We start from the raw sequence: 26,693 nt of genomic DNA on the forward strand, positions 1-26,693 counted from the left end.
CCTGCCATAGATTATTAAGAAGGGATAATCCATTAATTACAATTTTCATGTCTTAAGACATTTTGGAGAAGAAAAGGTGTTCCTCAATATATATTCATCTAGAATGTCTTTCATGATTCTGTAATCACTTCTCTTTGCTCCCTTCCTAAGTAAAGGGCTCTAATTCATCCCCCTTGATCATTCAAATATGGTATTCCCGGGTCCTCCACCCACATCAGAATTGTTTTCAAGTCTGCAATTGACACTGTGGAAAGGTCTCCTGCTGAGCAAAGTCGCAGGTGAGCAGAATAAAATCATAAAGTTTTTTTCTCTTATTTTCAACAAGATTCTCAACGACTTCTTAACACACTGTCTCCTTGTATAGGAGCCATTTTTTTAAGGTACTTGTAGAGACAGATTTCATTCACTTCACAATGTTTTTCAAAATGCGGACAACAGATTTGCACAGAGTATCTGCATAATTCTTTCCAAATGGGTTTTTTACATAAGGAGGGGAGGGACCCTGCCACTCACACACGATACAGCTTCGCCTACATTTTGCGCTCCGCCAACTTTGACTACAATAAGTTAAATTAATGTTTCCCAATATTTACCTTTGAGAAGTTCAAGAGTATTTGAGAAGGGAGCTCCTGGTTAAATAAAGTTAGAAATCGGCTTATTTGCAGAAAGCTGAACAGGTTTCTTTGGTGTCTTACTTCCCTTAATATAATCACAGGTACAGTGTATCTTCCAGACAGGACAGGACATGTCATGAGGAACAGAAAGGTTCTGACTTCACACACTACTCTGATGGAGCTTCTTTCTGTCGGCACCAGCATCTTCCAGAAAACACACTGGGAATGGTTGGATTAAATCCTATCTTGTGTTTGGCTTCTGAAGACTTAACAATGAACACACCCCAGACTCTGCAGCCTGTCAAGAGTGAAAATGGACGTGGCACGTTGAGATCACACATGCACACGCCTACCCCTGTTCTGATGTGAATTTTAATTATGATATGGAGACACTTGGCATGGTTTACACAAACTTCATTCAAAAACTAGCTGCTAAATCGATGTTGAATTACCCCTGTGCCATGATGAACTATGGCTAATAATTTAAACAGTAAAAACCTGTATTCGCTACTCCCCTAAAATGTAAATGACATGACATCACAGTTATTCCACAGTCTACTTTAAGGATTAACTTGGAGTCCATACACATTGACAGGGGTTATGAACTGACTTTAGTGACTCCCAGAGGCCTAAAATTATAATCTGTACACTTTTGTGGAAAGGCAGCTCTTGTCTTTATTTGAGAGACATAGGGTTCCATGGCCCAAAATACATTTTTTAAATCTTTCTGATGAACCAGCAGTCTTCCGACAACTCACTTTCATTTTCCTGCACCCATACCAGGCTACCTTCCATCTGTGTTCGACCCAGTGCTCCTAGCACATGAAGGGCTGCCCAGAAAGTATCCGGCCATGTGCTATGAGAAAGAGACACGTTTACTAAGAACACAGGATACAAGAAACATTGTACACAGGACAATAACGCCTCAGTCCCCTTCAGAGGAGGCACCTTAGGACCTCACCCTGTTCTCCCAGTGTCTCTTCCACTGTTCAAAACACTCCGTGAAATCCTTTGTTGGAATCACCATCAGCTGCCCCCTTGTATTTTCCTGAATCTCATCGACAGTCTGAAATCTCTTCCCTTTCAAAAGTGATTTTACTTTTGGGAAAAGCCAGAAGTCACAGGGCGCCAAATCTGGGCTGCAGGAGAGCTGAGTCACCTGGGTGATTTGATGTTCGCCAAAAAACTCTGCACGAGACGTGATGCATGAGCGGACACGTAGTTGTGATGAAGCTGCCAATCACCAGCTGCCCATATCTGCGGCCATTTTCATCATATTGCAGCTCTCAGCCAACAAAGAGCATTGAGGTCGTTTTCCTTATTAATTGTTTGGCCTGGAGGGGCGTACTCACGATGGACAACACCTTCCCAATCAAAAACACAGTTAACATGGTCTTGATCTTGCTGCGGCCAGGCAGCTCAGGTGGTTCGAGTGTCATTCTGATATGCCCTGGTTGTGGGTTCAATCCCCAGGCAGGGCACATACAAGAATAGGCCAGTAAGTGCATAAGTAAGCAGAACAGCAAATTGGGGTGGGGGGGTGAGAAGGTGGGGAGTGGATGTGTGTGTCTCACCCCCCCTATCCACTTTCCTCTCTCTCTCACAAATCAATTTTTTAAAAAGTTTTTAAGGAAAAGATGCTGCTGCTGCTACTGCGGAGAATGACTGAAGTGAGTGGATACTCATCTAATTCAGCTCAGCTTTCTTCCTTCTTCTGTCCCACTAACAACTTCTTAAAATCATCTTAAAACTGTCTTAGCACCAATCAGCGCAAAATCTTAAGGGCCCAGTACTAAGCAATGGATAGATTTCTCAAGTCACAGGGTTTGCCTTTATTTGGTTCCAGAATTCCATGCAATTACCTTTTATCATGGGTACTCTTAAAAGCCAGATGTAACAGCTAACTCCCCAACAAAAAGCACACCTTCCATTCGTGAGAGACGGCTGCTTCTCCCATGGAGAGTAAGGGGAATACATTCAAATATCAAGTTTTCAACCAGGGAGCAACCACTAGCAATTTTTCAGGCTCATGTGGTTTGAATTGAGTGGCGTTGCCACACCCACCTAGAAAAGTACGAAAGAAGCCACATCCAAATACAAAACACGCAGAACTCCGTTGCGGTCAGTGAAGAAATGACTACTAAGGGTTGCCAGGGGAGGCCCTAGAGATGATTTAAATCATTTTAAACAAATGCAACACCAGGAAACTATAAAGAGGGTAACCTTAACTTACCACACTGCCTCTCAGAAACTGTTATCCATAAGCAGCTCTTTTCCAGTTGTCGTTTGGGGGTCCCTAACATCACACCCAGCCTTTGTTTCCAATCCACAGAATTTCTTCAACCCTGGCAAGCAAGCAGCCTCCCAGGAACCCCCATCTCTCAGCTACTGGGAAACCCACCCCCCACCCACAGGGCAGCAGGGTTTTCCTATCACCCCCAGAAGAGACCAGTCCAGCCGGGACATTGGGAAACCAGCCACAAAGAAGAAAATCTTTTCTTCACCTAGTTCTGTACCAGCAGCCAATTAACTGGCCCTGAAATAACAAGTCAAGAAATTAATGTCTTTCTCTCTTTTTTTTGTCAGTTATTTACCAAGAAAAGGCCAGGACAGGGAACTTCCAGGGGAGAATTTGGGGAAATAAGGAAGTCTCAGAAGGAACCCAGTCTGAAAGAATGAATATAAATGAATCAGGAAGGGAAGGAGGGACAGTGTTCAAAAGGAGAAATGGGAGGGGCCAAAATGAGAAAAGGCTGAGGTCAGTGACAAAGGTCAACAGAGCAAGTCCCTGCGAAGGCAAGCATGGGCCTGAGGGACAGACAGACAAACCCTTTATGTTGAAGGACTATCCCAAGCCCCATGGGAGTTGGATTCAACCCCCAGTCCTACCAAGTGGAGACCCGGTGAATCCGGACAAACTACTGAAGCTCCCGAGCTCCCCGGAGAATCATCTACAGAGTTCCTGTGCTAACTGGACAGGTCTTGAGACCTGACTACCTTAGCTCCTGGAGATCCAGTAATACTCTAGGGAGCTAAGCACGTAACGAAGCTTTTTGTAAACGGTCAGCCTCTGCAAATGGAGGTATTATTATTATCCTCCCAAGCTGCGGGGGCGGAGGAGGGAGGACCTTAAACACTGGGCAGCGAGATACAAGGCCACCACGGAGACGGCTGGTCAGCTGGACCCAAGCTGGCAACAGAGGAGCCGCAGGGGGCAACTGAGCACCTGCAACACGGCCTGTCTCAGTGGGTACATACTGTAAACAGGAAATGCACGCTGGCTTCCAAAGAGTCTGTCGGGGGGAAAAACACTGCAAAATATCTCATGAATAATTTTATACTGATTATAATTTTTAAGGTGAAATAATATTTTTATATACTGAAATAAAATATATTACCAAAATTAATTTCACCTGTTTCTTCCTACGTTGCTAATGCGGTTACTAGACATTTTCAAATCACACGCACATGTGGTTTACATTAGATCGTCGGTGGATAGGAATGAGCTACACTTTGAATCACAGATTTGTTCTGCCAGTTACCTCCTTGGGGCAAGTTAAACTTCAGTTTCTATATGAGTAAAACAGAGATAACAGCTCTTAAATGAGATTATACAGAGCTCTTAACACAAGAAAGTAATAGTAACTGGAAGCTTAACAAATGATTAGTATTCATTCATTCAGCAAATATCTAAGTACCTACCATGTGCTAGCCACTGTAAGACAAAAACCCCGTTTCCAAAAAGCTTAGGTTCTGAGAAAAACAGACAATTAACATAGACACATGAAAATAGAGAAGGCACTGAGTAATAAGGGATCGGGTGTATGTAACAGGCAGGCAAGGGGGAGAAAGAGTGGGGAAGGGGCGTGCCCTGAAACGCTGTGGTCAGAAAGGCCTCGCTGCGGAAGGCGCGGGAGCACGTTACACACCGTCAGCATCGGAGAGGATGAGCCCAAGGGTACAGGGTTTCTTTTTGGGGTGATGAAAATATTCTAATTGGCTGCACATATCTGTGAGCATACTTAAAACTCATTGAATTAAACTCTTTCAATGGCTGAATTGTATGGTGGGTGAATTATATTTCAATGAAGCTGTTTAAAAATTACCAAAGAATAGTATCAGCCAAAGCTTTATTCACGTGTAACTGCACCACATTCTTTCCAAGACGAGATGAAAAAAGTGCCTTTCCATAAAAAAGAAAAATGATTATAAAAATTAAAGGAAGCTATGGCCCGCAGGCTAGGTTCCCCCTTGTTTTGTGTCTGCCCTTCCATCAGCCTGCCCTTCCATCAGCCTGCCCTTCCATCAGCCTGCCCTTCTGCTTCCAGGCCCTGAAAGGTGGCAATCTTGGGAAAACCCCTTTTATGTCACAGGTTACAGATATCTGGACAAGGACAGGCACCAGGTCCAAGGGCAGCCAAAAGACGGGCTGGCCTGTTACCTCCCAAGAGCTGGACCAGACAGACTCCCAATAAACAAAGGGCAGGGCATAGGATACAGATTTTTTCCTCCTTTCTTCTTCCTCTTTCTTTTCTCCTAGGCAATGCAGTATAATGGCTAGGCCATCTTACAACCATTGAGGAAAAGGCCAAGAAATTTGATAGAATCCCCAGCCTTGACAACCAGCCAGCAACCACCTCCTATGTGACTTGTTATATGAGAAAAAAATCACCAACTTGATCAAGGTCTGTCAACTGGCTTTTCTGTTACATGTGGACAGTTGTTACGGGTGCCTTGCTCCTCGAGACGGAAGTGGGATAAATACTTCAATAGAAACCAAGAACGACATACACAGAGAACAGCCAGAAGCTGACTCACGGCGTACTGACTGCATACACAGCCGCGCCCTCCCACGCACACCCTGCCTTCTTTAGGGATGGCACAGTTTCTAAAAGGGACAAATAGAAAAGTGTCACCTACACAATACAAGGTCAAGAGATGCTGGAAAGAGTAGTATCTATTTACTGTCTTTCTAAGAGCAAAAGTAAAGCTATTCCCTAAAAAACTTAATCAGCACCTTGCCAAAAGAAAGGCCAATGATAGTGTTTTCAAAAAGAGTCCTCTCTTTTTTCTTGATAACATGGTACTGATGTTCCTATAGCTTGGGTCCCTTCCTGTTCACAAACAGTCAAATGGAATGGAACGCCTTGCAATAATTTTCTAGGAGAAATTAAATGGGACGTGATGCAATGAACACAGAATGTCCAGACTGAGTTTATCGCAAGAATAGGTTATGTAAGAAAAATCTAATAAGGAAAAATATGACATTGTGTTCTTCTTAAAAATAACAAGTACTTCTAACATCACAGCTTTGGTTTTGCTTAAATAATGTTTGCTTGTATTTTATCATTACTGCTTGGGAATTTTTCTAAAGCTATCATTTTGAAAGGATTTTAATATTCCTTCAAGCACCGTGCTATATTATAAATCTCATTTTAAAAGTGTACATCTTAAAAAACCACTATTTCTAATTGACTTTTTCCTGTTATTTTTCTTTATGTGAAACAAATTAAACATGAACACTCTATCTCCATGCATGTGTAACTGAAAATTCACTCCTAATTTTTCTTTATACAGAGACAGACAAAAAAAAAAATCTATAAACCACTCTCAGCATATTGAACACAACCCATCATTAAGGACGGACAACAGAAAGGCGACCGAAAGAAAGAAACTGACTCTTTCCACCTGGAGGCAGTCTGGGGCCTCAGGAAGGCCTGAGTGCAATCCCAGCTGCGCCCTCGCTCCTCCGGGGCCTGCTCCCCACGCTCTGAAGATTCTGTCAACTCAGCTGCAGCCAAAACAACTTGGTAAGCAGACCCAAGCCACTTGCACTTCCTGGGCATTATGATTTGGACTATGTTCATCAGATACGAAGTACTCGACAGGGATGTACAAGAGGAGCCAGGGCAGCGACGACACGTGGTGCGAAGTTCCACAAGGCCCAGTCTGCCTGACATCAGTGGCCGGGGACAGGGCAGGAAGCAAAGGCACTGGATTCTTACTCGCTTCTTTACTGGTGGCACCCAAGGTTTTGAGACTGGAAGCACTTCCAACTTCCAACATCCCAGGAGCCAGATGGGCACTTGCGCAGCAAGTACGCGCCAAGGCAGGCAGCGCTGTCGGAGCAGGGACTAAACCCAGACCCTGCCCTTGAGGGGCTGAGAGTCTCCTGGCATCCGGAGCGTGAGCCAGGCGGGGGACATCTAAAGCTTTTAGGAAGGTTTGCTTTTATTAAAACCCAGCAGAAGATGAACGGAAGCCCCAACCTCCAAAATAATGTCACATCATCTTTGCTCAAGTCATTAACTTCTGTACGTCAACTTCAAATGAAGCATCAAAAGAAAAGACTCACTCATGCGAATGATTAAATAAATGGTTGAATCTCAACATGTCCTCTCTCTCATCCAGATCTCAATTTTCAACACCCATGAATATGACGTGAGCATCAAGAAAATAATCTCCAAAGGAAAATAAGTATTTCCTCCTTTACTGGTTCATTAAGATTACAAATAGATAAGAAAAATGGTTTCCACGCAAACTCAACACCACCATCACCTTCATGGAAGCAACGGGCAGGACAGAGCCAGTGCCTGAGCAGCGGCTGGGGCCTGTGTGCCATCTGCGCAGTAAGAAAGCTGGGCGCTCCTTCCACCTCCCCGGCGGCGCCAGAAGGCGGGGCCTCCGACTCCAGCAGTCTCTGCGGAAACTGAGATTTACTAAACTTAACAATTATCAGAAAAACCTTGAAATATTTGTAAATAAACTACAATGTCATCAGAGACGTTGTCAAAGTCATTACCCTATGGCTTTGGACAAAATTCTTACTGTCTGGGATAGCAAATCCCTCCGACGTGAACTAGCAGACAGCTTTGGAGTAAATACATTCAGAATCCCACCGCCAAAAAGAATGAAAATACATCCAGAAGAAAAGGAATGGCTATTATTTGTGAACAAACTAAGATGGCAATCTATTTGGGGGGCATGAGGTAAATGGCAATTTCAGGCAGAGTGCAAACTGGCACTAAGAGTAAAGCATTCATTCCACAAAACAAAGGATTTCCTTAAAGAGGAGCAATTTTAGGGGTCCCTGCCTCTCAGTGAAAAGCCAGGGAAGCTGAAAATGGCGCTCATACCCGCTGTCAGGAGGGATGAAACCTCGGCACCCTCTGGGTCGCTCACAATTGCACTACTTTTTAAATTCTGCTTTGGTTTAAAGACCAACAGCAGTCTTTTTTTTTTTTTTTTTTTTTTTTTTTAGTACAATAAGTAGAATTATACAATCCAGATCCTCTGAAAATGACTCCCTTGCCTGTGACTTTTCCTAGCTTACAGGAAGTTTCTATCACTTCATGGAAAATTAAAAAACTCCCTAAAGTACAGACAGAGCCATCCCTCCCTTGCCTTTACGCAAAACAAGGCAAATGCGGTTTGTGAAAGGCTGCATCGATGGCAGTTAAGCACGAACATCTAACGGGGGTGTCCAACCTGCAGCTCGTCAATGTACTTAAAACATTATGAGATTTCTTTGCGTGTGTGATGACGTAGAGCAATGAATTTACTGTGTGGCCCAAGACAACTCTTCCAGTGTCGCCCAGAGACACCAAAAGGCTGGACATGGCTGAACACAAAGGCTTCAGACAGTGTGTGTAAGTGGCAGAGGCCACGAGGCTTCCCAGGGGGGCAGCCCTGGGCGAGGAGCAACCCACCTCAACCCAGGTTCCTAAGGTGCAAAACCATATTTACTGTAAGAGTAACTATTAAATAGGGCTGTTGTGAGAAGTACATGCTAATTCATCTGAAAGGCTTGTACACTTACACAGTAAATGCTAAAATAAATTTTAAATTTTTTTAAAAAAAGCTTTTACCTGCTACAATTACTACAACCAACACCATTATTATTATCATTGCTTCAAGTAAACTTATAAATTTGTTTTCATACATCTCAGAAAACATTCACCAATAGCTAAACTTACATGTAGATTATCAGTCACTTAAAATGAAATCTAAGATCTCTAATTTAAGATGAGTGATCTACTCACCGCTGTTTTAAATTGAAGATATTTCATATACACCTCCATTTAAACACAGTCCACGTACAAAAATGGATGTTCACATGCTCACAAAAAAATAGGTTGTGAGATGACTATTCACTTTAAAGGAATCATCCCTGATCCCTCTTACATGGTGAACAGTTTACTTATATCCAAACTATGATTAGTGTGCGCACACACATAGGAGACCCACAGAGCTCCGTATGTATTAATTCCATTCCATTCTAACTTTTCTTCCTAATGTAAACTCTGCCTCTGCGTACACATCCATTAAACAGGTGCCGCAACCTAGCACCTTTCATTCTAAGTGGCCCTTCTGCACCTTCCAAAGGTCAACTGCACATGTGCACACGCTTCCACCAGGGAACCGCCTCCCTCCCCACGCCTGTCCACTCTGCTCTCGCAGCATACCTGAAACTGAGGGAGAGCCTTCACTCAAAACTACACTTTCAGCTCTGAAGCTTTTGAAATGAAAACTTCGAAGCCACAAAATTTGAACGTCTACAAACTTGCTTCTTTGTTCTCTGGACAAAGAAGCACTTTTAAAAAAGCTTTTTGTTCTGTGATTGTCAAGATAAATCAGTCCTACAGACACTGTGGCAGTCCTTACCAAAAGGCACTGAACCATCTTAGAGCAAACAAAAAACTGTTAACTGTGGTTAAGTGACACATCCTGTTTCTGGATGTATGACTGTTCATCCACTGGCTGATGTGCATAGCATATACGCCTTTTAGAGGATAGTAACGAAGACATGGCATGCAATTATAAAAGATTTCAGAATTCACATCATATTTTATGTACCCACCTCAATTCCCCTAGACTATCAATGGAAATACTCCAAATAGGACACTTATCTACTTTCAAATCCTTACTTGAGATACTATCCAGCATGCACAGTAAAATGGACAAGGAAAATATTTCCAGAGACTATCACATAATTTTAGAAGAATATCACTTCTTTGGACAACTTTTCGGGATGCTTACAGGATTTCTCAATTGATTTCAAATTTAAAATTAGGCCCTGGCCGAGTAGCTCAGTTGGTTAGAGCATCGTTCCAATACACCAGAGTTGTGGGTTCGATCCCTGGTCAGGGCACATACAATAATCAACCAATGAATGCATAAATAAGTGAAACAAATTAATTTGTCTCTGTCTTCCCCTCCCTCCCTCTAAAATCAATAAATAAAAACTAAAGTAATTTTAAAATAAAAGAAAAAGAATGTGAAAGTACTCAACCCTCTGTCAGATGAATTACATTCACAAAGATCAGTTTTTCTAACAATACTTGACTTCCTCAAAACTAAACAGGACATTGTCAGTAATTTAAGGGAAGCCAGCATATCACTCTTTAATTTTTTAAATATTTTCTTGACTTATAACAAGTTAAAACAGTATAAACATTAAGTATTTTAAGGTTAAATCGAGGTTAAATACTATAAGGCACAAACACTAACCAACATGTATCAACAACCTTGACCTTGTATCCAGTCAAGTTGTACAGAGCATGGTCTTTATTTCCGCCCTCCCATCCTTCCCGCCCTTCTCTGTCTTGGTTAAAATTAATCAGCCAGACGATAGGAAAAAACAGAAGGCATACTTTTGGTGACTTGTACCATCACCTCGCCTCATTTGCCATGCAGAACGCCCCTTGGCCCAGATCAAAACAAGCCTAGTCAAGCCACTTCAAAAACACAGGTTCTCATGCACAGTGGACATCGCCTTGTTTCTATGGCGTACACAGCTCTTTGTAAGAGCCTCGATGTTCTGCTGAAGCAGACAGTCACCTGGTGCCTGCCTCTTCACCCCAGCGGTTGGTGCCTCACCAGGCTGGCTAAAGCATACCACCTGTCAACGCCTCAGTGGTCTGGGCTGGCCAAGCGACCCGGGACTGATGGGGCATTTAGGGAGGGCAACCAAATGTCCAGGTTTACTCAAGACAATGCCAGCTTATGCCCGTTGTCTCTGTTGGCCTAGCATAAGTTTACTCTCAAAAATATCCTCATTTGGCCCTGACTATGTGGCTCAGTGGATTGGATGTCATTCTGCAAACCTAAAGGTCACCATCACCGGTTCAATTCCCAGTCAGGGCACATGGCTGGGTTACAAGCCAGGTCCCCCGTTAGCAGCCATGGGAGAGGCAAGCAATCAATGTTTCTTTCCCTTTCTCCCTCCCTTCCCCTTTCTTTAAAAAGAAATAATAAAATCTTTTTTTTTTTTTAAGTATCCTGGCTTAGACTATATGGTCTCCCTATCTCTAAAGCAGGGTTTTTCAATTTCAGCATAATTACCACTTTGAGCTGGATCATTCTTCATTGTAGGGGAGCTGTCCTGAGCATGGCAGGATGTTTAGCAGCATCTTTGGCCTCTACCCACTAGATGCCAGTAGCACCTCCCACTTATGACAACCAAAAATGTCTTCAGGGGATCAAAAATCCTCTTTCTGAGAGCAACAGCTTCTCTACAATTCTAATAAAAAAAGACAAAGCTTAAGCTCTCGCCATCACGGACAGCGCGCCCATCTGAGAGTCAAACCAACGGACAGAAATGCAGAAAAAGCCCTAATGACACTGAACCCTCAGGGCTGGCATGTGAAAAGCAAGCCCTCTCCTTAGACTTCACTCACAGGAGCTACAAATCCCCTTTTTTCCCCCCTTTCAACTAGTTTTTGTTGGGTTTCTCTCACTTGCCACCGAAGGAAATGAACGAGTATACATTGTATGTTTTATGCCAGAAATTTGACGTTTCAAGGAAATAAAAGGGGGGTTCAGGTTAATTCTAAACCTATCTTATACTTTCCACAAAAATAAACCATCAACTCTAGCTCCGGGGTCAAAAGCAAGGAACTCCTCCACTGAAGCCCTAGCGTCCCCTCCCTCTGAAAGAGCACGAAAGCCTCCACACTGCGCGTCCCTGAAGGCACCCTGAGTGCCCACAGTCAGGACCTGCAGGGGGGAAGGGGAGAGAAGGGCCGCCTGCCTACCTCTGCACCTGCAGGGGCACACCTTTCATAAGAAAGGCTTTCCTCTAGCCACCGTTTCTTCAACTAGTAAAAGCCTATTCAGTTAGCTGAAAAGGGAAAGGAAAGCTATTTCCAGATCACGGATAATTGCTATATTTTTAACTCCGCTGCGTTCTATTTCCTCCTCTTCCCTCAGGCAAAAAGGCAAAAATTTGAGGTTCTAGAATCTTCCCCCATGTTGCAGGAAGCATTTTCTTCTCTGTGGAATCCAAAGAGAACCAGTACGACTCCACTGAGATAAAATACAAAAATCAGCAGTGTCTTCCAGTGGAAAAGAAAAAATGTTTTCACATATTTTTTTAAAACCCAGATTAAAAAGTATGTGAATAAAGTACTCATACTTTAAGTGCCCGCAGAATTAAGTCTGAAATAAAGGCATTTCTTGGTGATTCGAGGATTATTTATCCAAACATTTATTTTCTTTTTCTCCCCTTCCCCCCATTACCTCTTCTTCTTAATAGTTTAACATCTATATTCCATCCCATCCAGTTCAAACTTACTATGACAACTCTTACCAGTCACATTATTCATTAACCAGAAAAGGAATGTATTAGGACAGAAATTAAAACAATTACTGAAAACTATCTTGCCACTAAAATGCAACAGTTAATAATCGACTCAACGTCCAAAAAACCCACAAATCTCCCCGGGTCGCGCCCATCATTTCCACGCTCCTGTTACTGGGACAGATGAAGGGCGCCTCCCCCGTCCCCCGCGACCTGAATCCCATCTTCCACATTCAGAACCACTTTCTGCCCTGGAATTTTCCGAGCTGTACCTCTCTTCTCTGCTGGACACTGGCTTCAGCGTATTCAAACCTCACCCAGGCACCAACGCCTTGGGAGAGCTCTCCGGTCCACAGGCTCCTGTCTTTCCTTGCCCTGTCTTCTCCACCCACTGCCGCTGCGCTCCCGTCCCCGCTGTGCCACGAACTGCTCTCCCAGCTTTTCCCCAGGACGCTGTCTTGCTAGTGCACTGTCACCTGGACTCACGGTACTTGACGGCTGCGGCGTGACCCCGTCAGCTCCCTCCTACACTCGCCTTGGCTTGCGCAGCTCTCCCCAGGTGTCCCACCTCTACCACCACGGCCTCTGCTCTCAAAGGGCCTTCTCAAGCTCTTCCGTATACGCCCCCCCTTAAAAGCGGGTGTTTCTCAGAACTTGCCCTGAGCTACCCTGCCTTCTCCTTCTACATCCTCTCTCCAGGCAGGTTTGCTATCCAGTTGCATGGTGTCAACTCCTATTTATATGCTGTGTCCCCAAAATCTCCTCATTTCTCTAGCTCTGTTCCCTGATCCTGAAATACACACTTAAAAGAACGCGCTACTGACTATGCCCAGTGGATAGCTCAGAAGCACCTCAACCTCAATGTATTCAAAGCCAAAAATGTATCCTCTCCCCCACAAAAACCTTTTCCTCTGGCTGGATTACCTCCGTCGACAGCCCTCAGCTGCCCCAGACAGGAACTGAGGCATCATCCTGGACACCGCCTTCCCCCGCCCCACACCCCAGCACCTGCCAACGCCTGCAGCCCCTAAATCCCATCTTCTCAAGACCTGCCTCTCTGGCCACCGAAGTCTGGCCTAGGTCACTGACCCCAGCCTTGCTTTTCTCAAATACGTTCTCTCAACTGCCACCTGAGAAACTTTTCTAAAATATCACTCAGATGATGCCAATCCCCTGTTTAAAATGTCTCAGTCACTTTCTGCTGTCCTAAGAAGAAAGCCTCGCGTCCTTAAGCTGCTTCACCAGGCCCTTCCCAACCCTGCCCCCGCCCCCTTGGGAGCTCTTCCTGCCCTGCGTGGGCTCCCTGCTCCACCCCCCAGCCCATCTGAGCTGGGCTTCCAACTTCAGCGCAGGTGCTCCATGCCTTCAAGCCGCATTTCTCTGGGCTTGGAGAATTCTTCTTCCCCACCCCCAGCATGGAATGCTCCTAAGCCTCCCTTTCAGTTTCAGCTTGGAAGTTACTCCTTCCCTGAACTCTTCTTTGTCCCCTTAACAGAGTCCTGTCAACCATGGCCAAGCATCTCTTACTCAAAAATGTGAATGACACTGCTTATTTAATTCATCTTCTGTCTCCCCCACTAGAACTCTAAACTTCTGCACAGATACAGGGTCTCTTTGCACTGTTAAGCCTCTAGCAACTAGTGCACAACAGGTGGAATTCAATGACCTGGGGTGACCCTGCTCCTCTCGGTCATAAATGACATTATTATAGTGATGACAGAACAGATTTTCACATTCGTTTCTACACTTAGCAAACACATACAGGGTTCACTATGGTTCTGACCATTTTCTAAGCCCTTTCCAAATAATTAATTTAATACTGACAACTTTCAGGGAGATAAAACTAGTATCCACATTTTACAGAAGAGGAAATCAAGGCACAGAAAAAATCAAGCAAGTTACCAAGGTCACACAGTATGTAAATGTGACTTCAAAGACCATGGCCTTTAATATCTTTGCTATGCTGCCTCTGACCTGCCTTTTACAAAAGAAAAACAAAACTATCTGTCCGAGTGACAGAAGTGCTTATCTGCCAGATTCTGAAATAAAAGCCATGACATGACAGTGACACTCCACTCCCTGGTACTTTTTTGGCTTTGTCCCCAAAACTTTCAAGCGAAGGCTCTCAGTAATATGATGGACTACAACACCCTATTACAGCTGTTTTCTCCTATTCATTAATGAGAGGCCTATGTTCAGCCCCGCGCTTCAAAATATTGTTGGCTAAGTGAGAGAAAGAACGTGTCCACCAACTATTTCTACCGTCACTACTCGTAAAGCTGCAGCTGTGCTCAATCAGGACAGTATTCTTAGAAGAAAGAAGGAAGCAGCAGCTCCTCCAGTTCCACCTCCTCCCCTTCCTCCCCTTCCTCCTCTTCCTCCCCTTCCTCCCCTTCCTTCTCCTCCTCCTCCTCCTCCTCCCCCTCCTCCTTCTCCCATGGGCCAAGCAGAGTTCTAAGACTTTTTAATATGCAACATGAGGAATAAATACCACCACCCCATGAGGTCTCTTACCATTTCCATTTTACAGAAAGTTAGGCACTGAGGGTTTAACTTGTCCAAGGTCAAACTGCCAACAAGTAGCAGAGCCAACTTTTATAGCCACAGATAAAAGCATTCATTTTTTTAGTATGAAACATCCTGTATTCAGACCTGGGGTGACATCACTTTGGCCAAATTGATTTCCTCCAGCCACACGCCTCACCATGACTCACTACTAGATGGTGTCGGAAGGCAGACCGTGCCTGTGGGTGAACAAGTCAATGAGGAAGGAAAAAAAAAATCACACTCACCGTTGAAATATTAAGTGGCCCAGAGTTAACATCTTCCTCAGGAAACACAGGGAGGGAATTCTAGTTCAACCAGGTAGGCAAGCCTAGCAGTGGTAGCAATAGAGTGATTCCAGTAGATCTTGAAGTTTAAAGAGATGCGTGCCCTTAGAATGTAAAGTGTCAGGGATTTTTCAGTGTGTTTGTTTGTTTGCTTAAAGACAAGGATGTCAAGGCTTTCTCATTACCAAAGCATCCCCTTGGCAAGTGTATATATTACGCTCCTGTATTAGGATAATCAAGTAAAGCAGGCTACGATTCCTGTTTGTTTTGAGGCCTATCCCAAAATACCAACCAATCCCCGCCTAAGAATCACATTCATCTGACCTAGCCAGACTGACGGTGTATTTAATACACATTGTGTTTATGAATACAAATATCATTTTTTCTCCACCTACTATTATTGGAAGTCTAGTTTCAATAAAGCAAAAAGGCTTCTAAAGATCTCCTTTTTTGTTCGTGAATCTTACAGTCCTGAAATTTAACCTGTCCTGCTCTGATGATCTACACTAAGCTTATAACTTAAAATATCAAAATGCATTGTATTAAATGTCTTCAAAATTCATGGATTCATTATTTACAGAGTGTTGTCAAAGCTAGTGTTTTAAACTTTATAAAATTAATTACAATATGGCTTTGATCATGAACAAATTCTCTATACATTGCTTTACAACCAAAAAATGCATGGATATAAGGTACACCATAGAACATCTTATGTTATTTACATAAAATCAATTAATAAAGACTTTTTAAATGCCACTTGTGGGAAAAAAAGAGTTTGAACTAAATTAAATACAGCTCCATGTTATCACATGGATAAATCTTACCAATATGATGTTGAGGGAAAAAAAGAAGTTGCAGAACACATATAGTATAAAATCATTATATAACGTCTAAAAACATGCAAAATGTACTATTATTTAGGAATGTGTTCAGATGAATTAAAAATTCCTAGGAATAATAAACCAGATATGAGACAGTTGCTACTGGAGAAGCTCTTATTTCTTAAACTGAGAAGCAAATACAGAGATGTTTATAATGAGATTCTTAATATATTTTTATATTCCTAAAATATCTCACAAACTTTTAAAGGAAAAAAGCCTAATTCTCAGGGCGCATACAGGAGAAAACCAACCTATGTTTATTTCTCTGTCTCTCTTTCTCTTCCCGCCATCCCTCTCCCCAAAACTCGATAAACATACCTCGAGTGAGGATTTTCTGAAAGCCCAATACTAAAATATGAGAACGAAATTAAAATTTACTACAGGGTGAGATGCAGAATGGGCAGAGGTAGACCTAAGAGACAGAGGGACTACGGGGAAGGAAGTATTTTTTTGAGTGGAGGTCTGTATCTAGTAAACAGTCCTAAATCAACACAATCTCTCGTGCGTAAACTATACAAATTAGCAATCAGTTATACTTACAGGAATCATCCCAGGGAGCCTTAAAATTCACAATATTTCAAATTATGGTCACTGTGCCAACCTAATAAGAACAGTCTCCTAACTAGATCATGAAATGTACACACATTCCTAATAACCAGGATTTATCATCACAACTTCCCCTAAAAGGAGACCACAGCCACACCCCTTTATGGAGACAGCTTACAATTGTGGTTAAGGGTTTTGGAGTCAGACAAATGTGGGTTCACATTCCAGCTCCACCACTGACAAATTGAGTGATCTGGACAAGCTGTTAGCTTCTGTAAATTCAGCATTCTAATAATCTCCAGAATAGGGTAAACAATAACACACTTCACTGAGTGAGTCCTCATGGTAAACAATATAATGCCTGCCCTGAATTCAATACAAACTAAAGCAAATGGTAAACGCTTAATAAAAGTTAGCAACTATTATTAAAATCATTTAAATTATATACACCTTAAATAACATAAAACATGTTTCAGATGTAGTTTGGAATCACCTACTTGTCTCTGCAATGGAATTTCACTGAAAGAAACCTAGTAAAACATGCAAGACACCCTTAATCAGATTTATAATCTGGAAATGTCTAAACACTCTTCTACAAATCCTGAAATAAAGCCAACTTTTATTTCAACAAAATGGAGAAAGTTGAAGGCAATGCAATACAATACAGAATCTCTTAAGTGAACGTTTTCACAGCTATCTAACATCAAACTTGAAAACAGCAACTAAAGACACATGTTATTAACAATGGTCAAGTGTAAACAGTTTACCTATTCACTGCCACATACAGTCAGCAGTCACTTAAGGCATGATTTATAGTAACTTTCAGACTGCAAGATTTTTTATTTTTCATAATTCTTGCCTCTCCTACAATGCGAAAAACAAAATGGTAAGGTGTACATATGGCTATTAGAATCATAGGTTTCAAAACAGCTCCCTTACGAATTTGTCCTGGGCACTTTAATGATTCTTTTGCAGAGAACAGGATTCCCTAATAGCTCTTCAGAACATCCACCCATCTTCAGAGATGTCCCTCACTGCCTTCTTTTTCTTACTGTGAATTTCCCACAGCAAACACAAGTACTGCTCATTAATCATGTCGTTAGGGTTTCCTGCGTGTTCAGCACTAAAGTTAACATCCTCAAAAAGTATCCTTGTAATGTCTAAGCATCTGAAGGCCCCAGTCAGTGGTGGTGTCATCTGAGGACCTGCAGCAGAGCTCTCTGGTCCCCTCGCTGGCCCTCGTCCTCCCTGGAGAGAGGCCTGCTGCTGACTGCGTGAGCCTGCGCTGCAGATGGCTTGCCTAGGTTTCCAACAGCCTCAGTGACCCTTTCTATTTCATCTTCCAATCTTTGTGAATCAGAAATAAATTCTGGAAAATATTTTCCTAAAATGCCACTTAGCTTTGATTTATCAACGTACCTTCAAGATTTTCCAGCACCCTGAACTACATTCAACCTTTGGAAGCCTTTCCACAGTGTGACAAGTTTGTCAGTCTTCTCGGTCACTGGTCGTGACGATTTGGACAAATACCCTTAGGGTTTAAGGAAGCACCTTAAGGTTAAATACTAGTCTCTGGGCCACAGCTGCTATTTTTCAGGCAAGAAAGAGGCCTTGATATTAAAATATACACTACAATTTAGATAATACATCATAATGGTTAACATTTGAGTGCGTATTCTAAATACACGTAATACACTTTACACATATTAATGCATGTAATCCAACGGGTAACCCCTTACGGTAGAAAGAATTCTAATCTATTTTTACAGATGACAGCATCGATACAGAAAAGCTCAGTAACCTGACCACAGTTCCCGGCAGCGAGGGACTGAGCTGTCCTGGGACCCAGACAGACCAACACGCCTGCCCACGAGCTTAATCTTCTATACCATACTGTCTCATCAGCCAGTTTAAAGATTAAACACAAAAATCTCCTCCTCCTCTTCTGAAAGTCAACAATGCTCCCTAGTGCCCGTCCCCCGCCCAAAAAAAGAAAACAAGCAAAAAGGAGGTGATCCAAGGAACCAGAACAGTTGGGAGGACAGGGAAAAGGCAATGTGTCAGAGAGACCCAGAATGAGAACATCAGATAACTGGCCAGGAACACATTCTAAACAAACAGGCTCCAGCTGCTTGCAGAACTCTAAGCTCTAACTAAGAACTCCTCTAAATGGAGGCAAGGACCACTTGCAGTGTGTAAAGTGTCTTAAGCTTTTAAAGCCTGTCTGGGTCCACTGGCCACCTGCACGCTGATAGTAATTATTTTTATAGCAAGTCTACATTCACATTGGAGACCAGCCCCTGTAGTAAAATTCCCAAGTGGGAGTTTAAGGCTCACTCCCGATGACGTCCTGGAGTGGAGGGGGGGGGCGCGGGTTGGCGGGGGCAGAGTGTCAACATGATTTCTTTGGGGCAATGAATATAAATAAGTCTTCTTTTCCATTAAGAGAACAGTTATATTTTTAAATAGCATTTTCTCTCTATACCTCTCTAACTTCTACATAACAGGAGCACAAGCACAAAATTTACAATTCTGCCATTCCATCAAAATATGGGTGCTACGTAGCAGAAAGCCCAACAAGATGTCCAGAGGTGGGTTTCGGGCACAAAACAATGTGCAGCTCCCACAGGGGTATCAGAAATCAGCCTCAGTTACCTCTCCGTTCCACGGTCCCCATGTCGGCTCCACTCAGTCCCACGATGGTGGCAGAGGCTCTAGGCAACGCAACCAGGCACCACAGAGGAGAAAGACATCCTTTTCTCCTGAGACGCCTCACAAAAACGGAAATCTTTCCCGAAGTCTCCACCAGACTTCCCACCATGTCTCACTGGCCAGAGCTGAGCTACCGCCTCGCTGTTAAAGTAGTTACTGGCCCAGAAAATAGGCCCTGATGGCACATGTTTTTTACAGCTTTCCACGTGATTCTACAATTGCAAACCACTGAGTTGGACTAATCACAATGACCCCTAACCACTTTTCCCTGAGATACCTGGAAGAAGGTGTAGACCCTTGAACACAATTTGGAAGGTCAGAGAGAAAAAAAATGTGGGCTGGCCAAACAGAATCAACACAACCACTCACATCTGTGTTTTCAACACATTTTTCACACATTTATTCAATCCCCAAGGCTTTCTGCAGCAGTCCCATTTAGAAAGAGGGAAACTGAGGCTCAAGTTTACCAAGCGAAATCATTTTTAGGTCTTCCAAATTTCCTTGTGTTTCAATGCAACAGCAACTTGACAAGTTTCTCCTAAAAGGAGTTACCACATGAACCACTTCTCAGAAAAAATAAACAGAAAGACAGCAAAAGGAAACTTCTATGTTGTCCTGAGAAAAACAAAGCAAAAATCATTAAAATAGTAAGGCCTTAAAAAGTACAAACACCAAGACTTGGACAACTTAAATTCTAGTCCTGGCTGCCATGAGCACCGTTCTCATATCTGCGCTAAGAGGAGGTTCACATATGAGGGCCCCTCTCACTCTTCTCTTTTTCCTCCTCCCCTCTCTCTCTCTCTCTCCCCCTCCTCCTCCCTCTCTCTCTCTCTCTTTCTCTCTCTCTCTCTCACACACACACACTCACACACAGCTAGACAATCTAAATTTACTGTACTAAAGAGCATTTTATATATCCATGTAAGGGCTTTAAAACTATGTATTTCCCTCTAGCATAGAATACACTCAAGAATGCCTAATGTAAAATTTACGAGAAAAGCATAGATGGCTTATTGTTGTTTCTGGCAAATAAGCCACAGGTTTTCTACAAATCCTAAGCATCTGAAACTGCACAGACATCAAGTGAAAAGCTTACAAAAGTTTAAACTGTACTGAAAGAGGACACTGGTTATTCTAGGAAAGGAAAGGAGTGAGGAAAAAAGGACTAAAAAAGCCATTGAAACAAAGACTCCATTGAATTGAGGGAACGATCTCTCACTCTACTGTGTAAGTCAACGACTCTTCTCTCTGCAGCTCCCCCGCCCCCCACCACTCAGCAGCCCCGGTGGTGTCTGCACCCCCCACAGATGTACATCCTCTCTCTCAGCCATCTCTTTCCCACTATGTCTGACTCCTACTAAAAAACCTCCACAGGATAAAGTCCCCATTTCCAACCTCGCACCATAATCTGAAACTGACCTTCCCATTCATCCCATTCTACTCCTCGAAAGGAAATCTCTATTCCAGCCAAACTGGTCTCCTCATTGCCTTCAAACACTGGGGTGTTCTGGTTTCTTCTCAGCTGCTCCAATCTGACAAGGTTCTACTCCTTACGTGAAACACCGAAGAGTCCCAAACTTCCAGCAAACTTTCTCCATTCCAACCTGCCACCAAGCCTTGTACCTGGCTTATCATTGAACTTTTAACCTTTTACCATGTGTGTCTGTGTATCCTTTGTTTCTTCGAGAACTTAGAGCAATACAAAGAGGACACGTTCCCTAGACTGAACTTTATTCAACTTGAGGACAATGAACTCAAGTACCTCTTTTTTATCTCAATCCCAATATTTAACTAATTATAGGTGCTAAGTAGTCTCTGATTGCTACATAACTGAACTCCACAGTAAGACTTAAGTCCCACAGAACACTCTCTAGTTTCTTTAAATATTTATGCAATATTCAAAGCATCAAGGCAATCAAAATTACATAAATCCAACAAGTATTTAGTACATGCAGGAGGCATCTTACAGGGCAATTAAAAACAGAAACCACTTAAACACACAAATTCTCAAAATGCACAAAATGCCACATCTGCAAAAACAATGTAAAACACCTCAAAACATAAGCAGTCTTGGTTGACTGTCATTCTTGCTGCAGCTCCACCCTCTGCCTCATGCCCTTCTTGGACTTCTTGACTCTCAGATGTTATGGAAAGGCTCAACTGGTTAGGCAAATGATTGACCCAGGCTACAATTTCAAATGAACTAATCAAGCAATTTCCAAACACTGCAGAACCTTACTAAATGTCTTTTAGAAGTAGGACAAGAGAAATTGGACACAAAAGAATTAAGTGACCTGCCCAGCTGTCATGTAGCCAGGCCCTAACAGTGAAGGGGACATGAACTCAGATGTCCTGACTTAAGTCCAGTCCTCTTAATGTTCTGTAGGAACTAGAAGTAAACTTGACAGAGCAAGCTGGGCAAAGGCACTGTTTTCCTAACTTGACAAAAGCATGTAAGCTAAAGCTGTGTTTTTTATCGTCTTCTGGAAAAAAATTAAGTTTTAAACATGATGACAAAGAGAACACTTTCTGGTTCCTCTCTTAAGCACGATTATAAATTATGTTTCTTATGCTAAAGGACAAGAATCAAAGGGAATACGATACCAATTTACAAATTCACGAAAATCTACGTTCTGGGGAGGCAGGCTGACAGCTGGCCCCCCAGATGCACTAGCTGCTGCTGGAACACCAGGCATGTGTCCTGCTTAGCAGAAGAGCTAATATGCAGTCACATAAATAGCTTCCTACCAGTGGCCAAACTGGCTTTGCCATCTGTCTCTCCCCACACCAAAGCCTCTCTCTGATCAGCGTCCTAGCTCCAGAGGGAGCTGCTACAGCCAGTAAGAGAGAAGGTACACTCCCCCAGCCAGTGACACTGATTAACACCAAGCTGCAGAAGGAAAGCCTCTTCTTCACAAGCTCTGTGTGTGTGTGTGTGTGTGTGCATACACAGTCCTTCTCCCTGCCTTTGCCTTTCTATACTCACGCCTACATATTTGCAGTCCCTCCCTACTTCCTACCCAACGCAGACCCAATGCAACAGCACTGGAGAGCCATCAACCAAATAAGCCCATTAGTCACATGTCCCAAATAAAGTGATTCCCAATCCTCATTTCACAACATCTAGGAGGTCGCAGGACTTTTGGACACTATTAGAGCAGCTGAATGTCTTGCTTCCAAAGTTACAAGGATGGCTCATTCGATTCTTCTCATTAAACCTTATTCCAACTTATTAAGTGAATGTTTACTGTCCCAGGCACTGTGCTGGGGACTTGAGACAGTTTGTTCAGTATGTTTAATCTTCCTTAATGCAAAGGGGAGGGCACAGTGACATGAGGCATTTTTCCTAAAGGGGATGTCTACAAACAAACATACAAGGGTCAAGCTCCCAAGGCTGGAAATCACTGAACTGGGAAACTAGGGAAAAGATAAAGATCTTAAAGCAGATTTGCGAGGCTGGACGGCCCCCACCCCTGCCTACTGCATGGGCAGGTCTTTCTAGGACAGAACAGGGAGCGCACAGAGACATCCTCAGACGGGGCTATGGGTTCCAGGTGTGGTCAGGCTGTCCAGCTTCTCCCTGGAGCTAATGCCTCCCCGTGAACAGCAGCATCACCAACTCGAATCTCAGGCCACCTCCCTCCTAAAAAGACTCCTCTCGGATACTCAGACAGCTACAGGTAGATGCACCCACACCATTTCTCCTCTGGCCACTTCACTTGAGTCTTTTGAAAGACGGAGAAGAACCAGGGAGGAAGGCATCCAACTTTACCGGGGTGGAATTCCCTATGTGCAGGCAGCGCTCCCTGGGGCCAGAGTTCAGGCTGTCTGCTCTCCCTTACAAGGCCAATCTCTGACCCCTCCTCAGCGCAGGAGGAGGGAAGGAATGTGGAGAAAGCAGCACGACGCCAGGTGGACTTTCCGGTTCAACACAGGGAAGGACCTGGGATAAGACTACACGGGGAAGTTCAGAAATTGCCAAGGGAAGGGTGCAATTCAACATCCCGCAGTTTTTCAAGGAATCCACAGTAAGGTCACGAGACACAACTGGTGAAACTGGTGTTTCTGTTTCGTAGGAGGCTGTGAGCAGCTTTACGGTGCAGTAAAACCTGCCCTTGGGTGGTCCGGCGGGGAACGCAGGCACTGAGGGGCGCCCGGCTGGGACTGGCGGGCGCGCGGGCAGGTCTCCCACACATGGCTCCCGGCTCTGGCCGCCGAAGAGGAGTGAGAGCGAGAAAAGGGACTTTCGACCAGCTGCCTGAGAACCGGGAAGGAAAGACCCCAGGCCCTCCCAGTCCCGAACGAACCTCTGTTTCTCGGGCCGCTGGCCCCGGGCTCGGGACTGCCCGTCCGCCCCACCCCCCACCGCAGGGAGAGGCTCCTCCCGGCCCCGAAGCGCTCAGGTCCCCGCTTACTCTTGGTCGCCGCGATGAGGTTCTTCCCATCCTTGATGAGCTCTTTGATGAACTTGTTGGTCCTCTCAAGCTCCGCTTCGTGAGCGCGGATCCTCTCCCTGAACCACGGACTGTCGAGGTAGCAGTCGCTGAACTCCAAGGGCTGCAGCCCCATGACTGCAGCCGCCCGCGCGCACAGCCAGCCAGGCAGCCGCCCGCGCGCCCGCCGCTACAGCCCGAGCCCGGCGTGGGGGCCGCGGCCAGGTGCGGAGCCGCGCGGGCAGGAAGTCCCGGAGAAGCTAGCAGCCGCGGGCGAGCCGCGAGCGCGGCACGGGCATGTCTCTCGGAGCCGAGTCTTGCCGCACGGAGGACGGTCGCCCCACTCCCGACCGCCCCGCCGAAGCTCCAGAGCCCGCGGCCACGCCCCGTGCGGCCCCCGCGCCGAGCACCCTCCCCGAGGCGCGAGGCGGCCCCGCCCCGGGCGCCTCCCCGGCCCGGCCCGCCCCGCGCTTCCCCGCTCGCCCCCTTCTTTTTCCTCCGCCTTCTTTCTTCCTCTCCTCCACTCCCTTCCCTTCCTTTCCCAGGACGCCTCTTCCTTCTCTTCCCCACGCGCAGTTGCCCCTCCTCTTCCTTCCGAGGCTCCCCCGCTCCAGAATTTGGTCCCGCGCTTCTCCACCCCGGAGCGCGTGCCTCTCCCCTTGTCCTCGGCTCCCTTTCTGGGGTTCACCCACTCCCGACTCCCCGAGGCAGGGAACTCAGCCGGGACATGGAGGGGGAGTCTTAATAGCAATCTCTAATGCCCGCAGCCAGACGATACGATTCAGAAGTCTGGCTTGCTAGGGTGAACGATTGACTCATCTCACTTACCCAGGAACGGACAGTCGGAGGTGAATGGACTCGCACGCAGGGCTCTCATCCTTAATCACTTTCCTTGTTCACTCAAAGTAAAATGCATATTAAATCTCCTCTTTAGATTGGAAGCTTTACAAAGGCAGGCAGCACCTATGACGTTACCAGTATCCGCACGGAAAGACTTGGGAGGGACAGGGGTAGCTAAACCGCTGAAGAGCTGTGTCTGTACAAGTATTGAGCAGAGTGCATTCGCTTCGGTGGGTAGAGATCTTTATTGTTCTAAGAATAACCGCCGGAAAACAAATGCCAGGCTATGTGTGGTTTTCACAAGCTGGGAGAAAGGATCAAATGAGAATTTGGGTCAGTGCACCTGGAAGAGTTAACGCTTCTGTGTGTTCTGAAACAACTCAAATGTGTCCCTAAAAAAGTTAAGCTTTTTAAAGTTACTGAAATTTATACCTAAAAAAGTCAGTCGTTCATTATAGTAACTTTTCACAATGGCAACTAACAATTTATTGCCCAATTATGATGTGCCTGGAACACAGTAGGAACTCTACATACAATTTTTTACAAGCTCACAACATGTTTACATGTACAGTTTTACTGATAATGTTAATATCACCAAGAAACTTCAAAGTGACTTTAAAATGGTCAGTATGGAAGCTGTGTAATTAAGAATCTGTTTGGACAGCATGTTGTAGGAGTGTAACCCTCAGGACCAAGTTAAATGAGCCTCCTACTCGAAAAGCTCTTTTGTTACAAAACAGCTGGGTGAGTGCCTAACGCAAAGATAAACAGATAAACATTATAGCTTTAACGTCCATGCTCCAAAGAGCTCATTCAAAATGTTTTACAAATAACTTTTAGGTTTTGAAAGCTTCAGTTCCCCTACTACATCAGTAGAGGGGCTGGAGTCTACAGAGAGAAAAATAAAAGAAGAAAATAACTGGGGGAAGGACACTGGAGAGTAGAAGGGATGTAGACAAACTGTGAGGGCCTGGCAAAACAGCCCAACACTGACAGGCACTCACTCCTCCCCAGGGAAAACCTCACCCTTTCCTCGCAAGGAAGGGCTACTGACACTTCCTCCAAGCGTTAAACATAGGGTTAACTGCCTATGTTTATTCTGCCTACGTTAACACTGCCTATTCTCCACTGCCTCCGATCCAGTAAGATACCCAAGAGATTTGAAAACGTATGTCCACACAAATACAATACTTGCTCAGAGCAGCATTGTTCGTGAGAGCCCAAAGTGGAATCCACCCAAATATGTCCATCAGCTGGTGAATGGATGAACAAAATGTGTGTATCCATACCATGGAATGTCAATCTCCTATAAAAAGGAATGAGGTACTGACGCATGCTACAACATTATGAATCCTGAAAACATGATGCTAAGTGAAAGAAGCCAGTCACAAAAGACCACCTATATTATTCAGTATTAACTGTCCACAGCAGGAAACTCTATGGAGACAGAAAGTGGGTTAGTGGCTGTCAGGGGCTGGAGGGTGGCATGGAGGTAAAGGAAGCAGTTCCTTTGGGAGAAGATGGAAATAATACACACTTAGATTTTGGTAATGGTCGTGCAGCTCTGTGAATATACTAAATATACCCATTAATTATACACTTGAAACTGGTCACATTTTTGGGTATGTGACATAGGTCTCAATTTTAAAAGAGGGGTTGCCCTGGCCAGGTTGCCCAGTTGGTTGGAGCGTCATCCCACGCGCCAAAGGGGTGGCAGGCTGGATCCCCGGTCTGGGTGCCTGCAGAGGGCAGCCCACCGATGTGCCTTTCTCACATCGATGTTTTTCTCTCACATCGACGTTCCTCTTTCTCTGTCCCTTTCTCTCTCTCTAAAATCAAAAACAGATCCTTGAGTGAGGGCTTTAAAAAAAAAAAAAACTTTTGAAAAATTAAAAAGAGAGGCTGCTTCAGAAATGCCTCTCCTTCCTCACCACTTTGTGCTCCCAGCCACAAACACTCTGGTTCATTCAATGTGGCCAGTTTCTTAAGTGTGTGGACCAAAACAAGTTGCTTAAAACAATATCGCAACAGTGCAAAGAAACATTGTTACTTGTGCCTTTACACACCCACACACCACAAACAGTGTAAAACAGATGACTATGAACCTTAATATTAAATAAGTCTACTTTTGTAATTGCCAAGAGTGGAAGGGCCTACATAGCTTTGTTTTATTCAATTACACCTTGTACTGTGCCCCGTAAAGATTCTCATTAACCGCGCCGGGCATAAGACTTATGACCAAATGAAGAGAAAGC

At 44.4% G+C, this 26,693-nt stretch overlaps 1 protein-coding gene across 2 annotated transcripts in view; it reads right to left on the reverse strand.

The window, feature by feature from the left end:
• Window positions 1-23,973, reverse strand: part of ARHGAP10 (Rho GTPase activating protein 10) — a 241,326-nt gene extending 217,353 nt beyond the window's left edge. For both annotated transcript variants that reach the window (XM_054562719.1, XM_054562717.1), the window contains exon 1: window positions 23,581-23,973. In XM_054562719.1, coding sequence (XP_054418694.1) covers window positions 23,581-23,734 — 154 coding nt within the window. In that variant the 5' untranslated portion in view covers window positions 23,735-23,973. The remainder of the gene's footprint in view (window positions 1-23,580) is intronic.
• Window positions 23,974-26,693: the final 2,720 nt, after the last annotated feature.

This window comes from Pteronotus mesoamericanus, unplaced genomic scaffold (assembly GCF_021234165.1).
Source record: "Pteronotus mesoamericanus isolate MK-2021 breed Mesoamerican mustached bat unplaced genomic scaffold, CSHL_Meso_final contig_163, whole genome shotgun sequence".
Lineage (NCBI taxonomy): Eukaryota > Metazoa > Chordata > Mammalia > Chiroptera > Mormoopidae > Pteronotus > Pteronotus mesoamericanus.